At 63.9% G+C, this 1,102-nt stretch overlaps 1 protein-coding gene across 1 annotated transcript in view; it reads left to right on the top strand.

Annotated features, from left to right (window-relative positions):
• LOC104083891 (NEDD4-binding protein 3-like) overlaps nucleotides 1-1,096 on the top strand; it is a gene marked incomplete at its 5' end in the record, with an annotated part of 1,508 nt that extends 412 nt beyond the window's left edge. The window contains one exon of the mRNA XM_009587547.1: nucleotides 156-1,096. Within this exon, the coding sequence (XP_009585842.1) occupies nucleotides 156-728 (573 nt within the window). The remainder of the gene's footprint in view (nucleotides 1-155) is intronic.
• Nucleotides 1,097-1,102: the final 6 nt, after the last annotated feature.

Here is a 1,102-nt window from a genome sequence, read left to right as displayed (position 1 = left end):
TGCGCTGGTGTCACTCATGGCCACAGGACGGCAGGGGACGAGCCAGGTGTGATGCTCGTGGTCTCCCAGGAATGTTGTGGTGACAGCCTGGGGTGCTGCCACCCCTGGGGTCCGGCTCCTCCAACCTTTCCTCACTGCTCGCCTGTGCCCTGCAGGTGTGCCAGAAGGCAGCAGAGATCTCCCTACTGAAGCAGCAGCTCCGGGATACCCAGGAGGAGATGGCTCAGAAGCTGGGCGAGATCTTCAGCCTGAAGACGCAGCTGCGGGAGGCCAAGGCGGAGGTTCAGGCCAGGGACTCCCAGCTGGCACAATTGGCAGACTCCTTCCAGAGCCCCCCAGAGCCTGGCGCCTCGCTGCCGCTGGGTGACGACCCCATGCCGGCGTGCCAGGACTTCCCCGGCTGCGAAACTGATGACTCCAAGTGTCGGGGCCTTCACAGTGACACAGCGGAGCCCCTGGAGCGGCAGGTGGAGTGGCTGTGGGCAGAGCTGCTGCGGGAGCGGCGCCAGGGCCAGCTGCAGGCTGTGAACTTTGAGCTGGAGAGGAAAACCTGGCAGGAGGAGAAGGAGAAGGTGCTGCGGTACCAGCGGGAGCTCCAGGCCAGCTATATGGAGATGTACCACCGGAGCCAGGTGCTGGAGCGGGAGCTGCGGCAGCTGCGGTCGGAGCCCAGGGACGTTGGGGCCGACTCGCCATGGATCGAGCGGGTGGAGTCCTCGAAGATCTGAGCGGTGGGATGCTGGCGGGACTGTGAAGGGGGAAGGTCTCTGGCTGCTGCAACGGGACGATCTCAGGGTCTGCACGAGGACTGGCCACTTGGCGCTGCCCTGGGGTGAAGGACTGATTGCGACAAGGGAGCTTTCCCTTCTTGCAGCTCTTCAGGCCCTTCTGGGGAGGTCTCTGGAGATGGGGGGGTCACCTGTGCCAGGGTGGGGGTCTTGCATGTGCCCTGTGCTCTGACTCCAGGAGCGTTTGCCCTGTGATTCCTTCTGCCACGGGGGCAGAAACCAAGCGCCCTGTGAGACATTCCCTGTCCCTCCTGCTCTGCCGCCCCATTCCCTTCAACCCAGTAACTTAATGTCTTGCTAAGGAGAGGCTCGAG

This window comes from Fulmarus glacialis, unplaced genomic scaffold (assembly GCF_000690835.1).
Source record: "Fulmarus glacialis isolate BGI_N327 unplaced genomic scaffold, ASM69083v1 scaffold22791, whole genome shotgun sequence".
In the NCBI taxonomy this organism is placed as follows: Eukaryota; Metazoa; Chordata; class Aves; order Procellariiformes; family Procellariidae; genus Fulmarus; species Fulmarus glacialis.
This window is presented reverse-complemented; position numbering and strand designations above follow the sequence as displayed.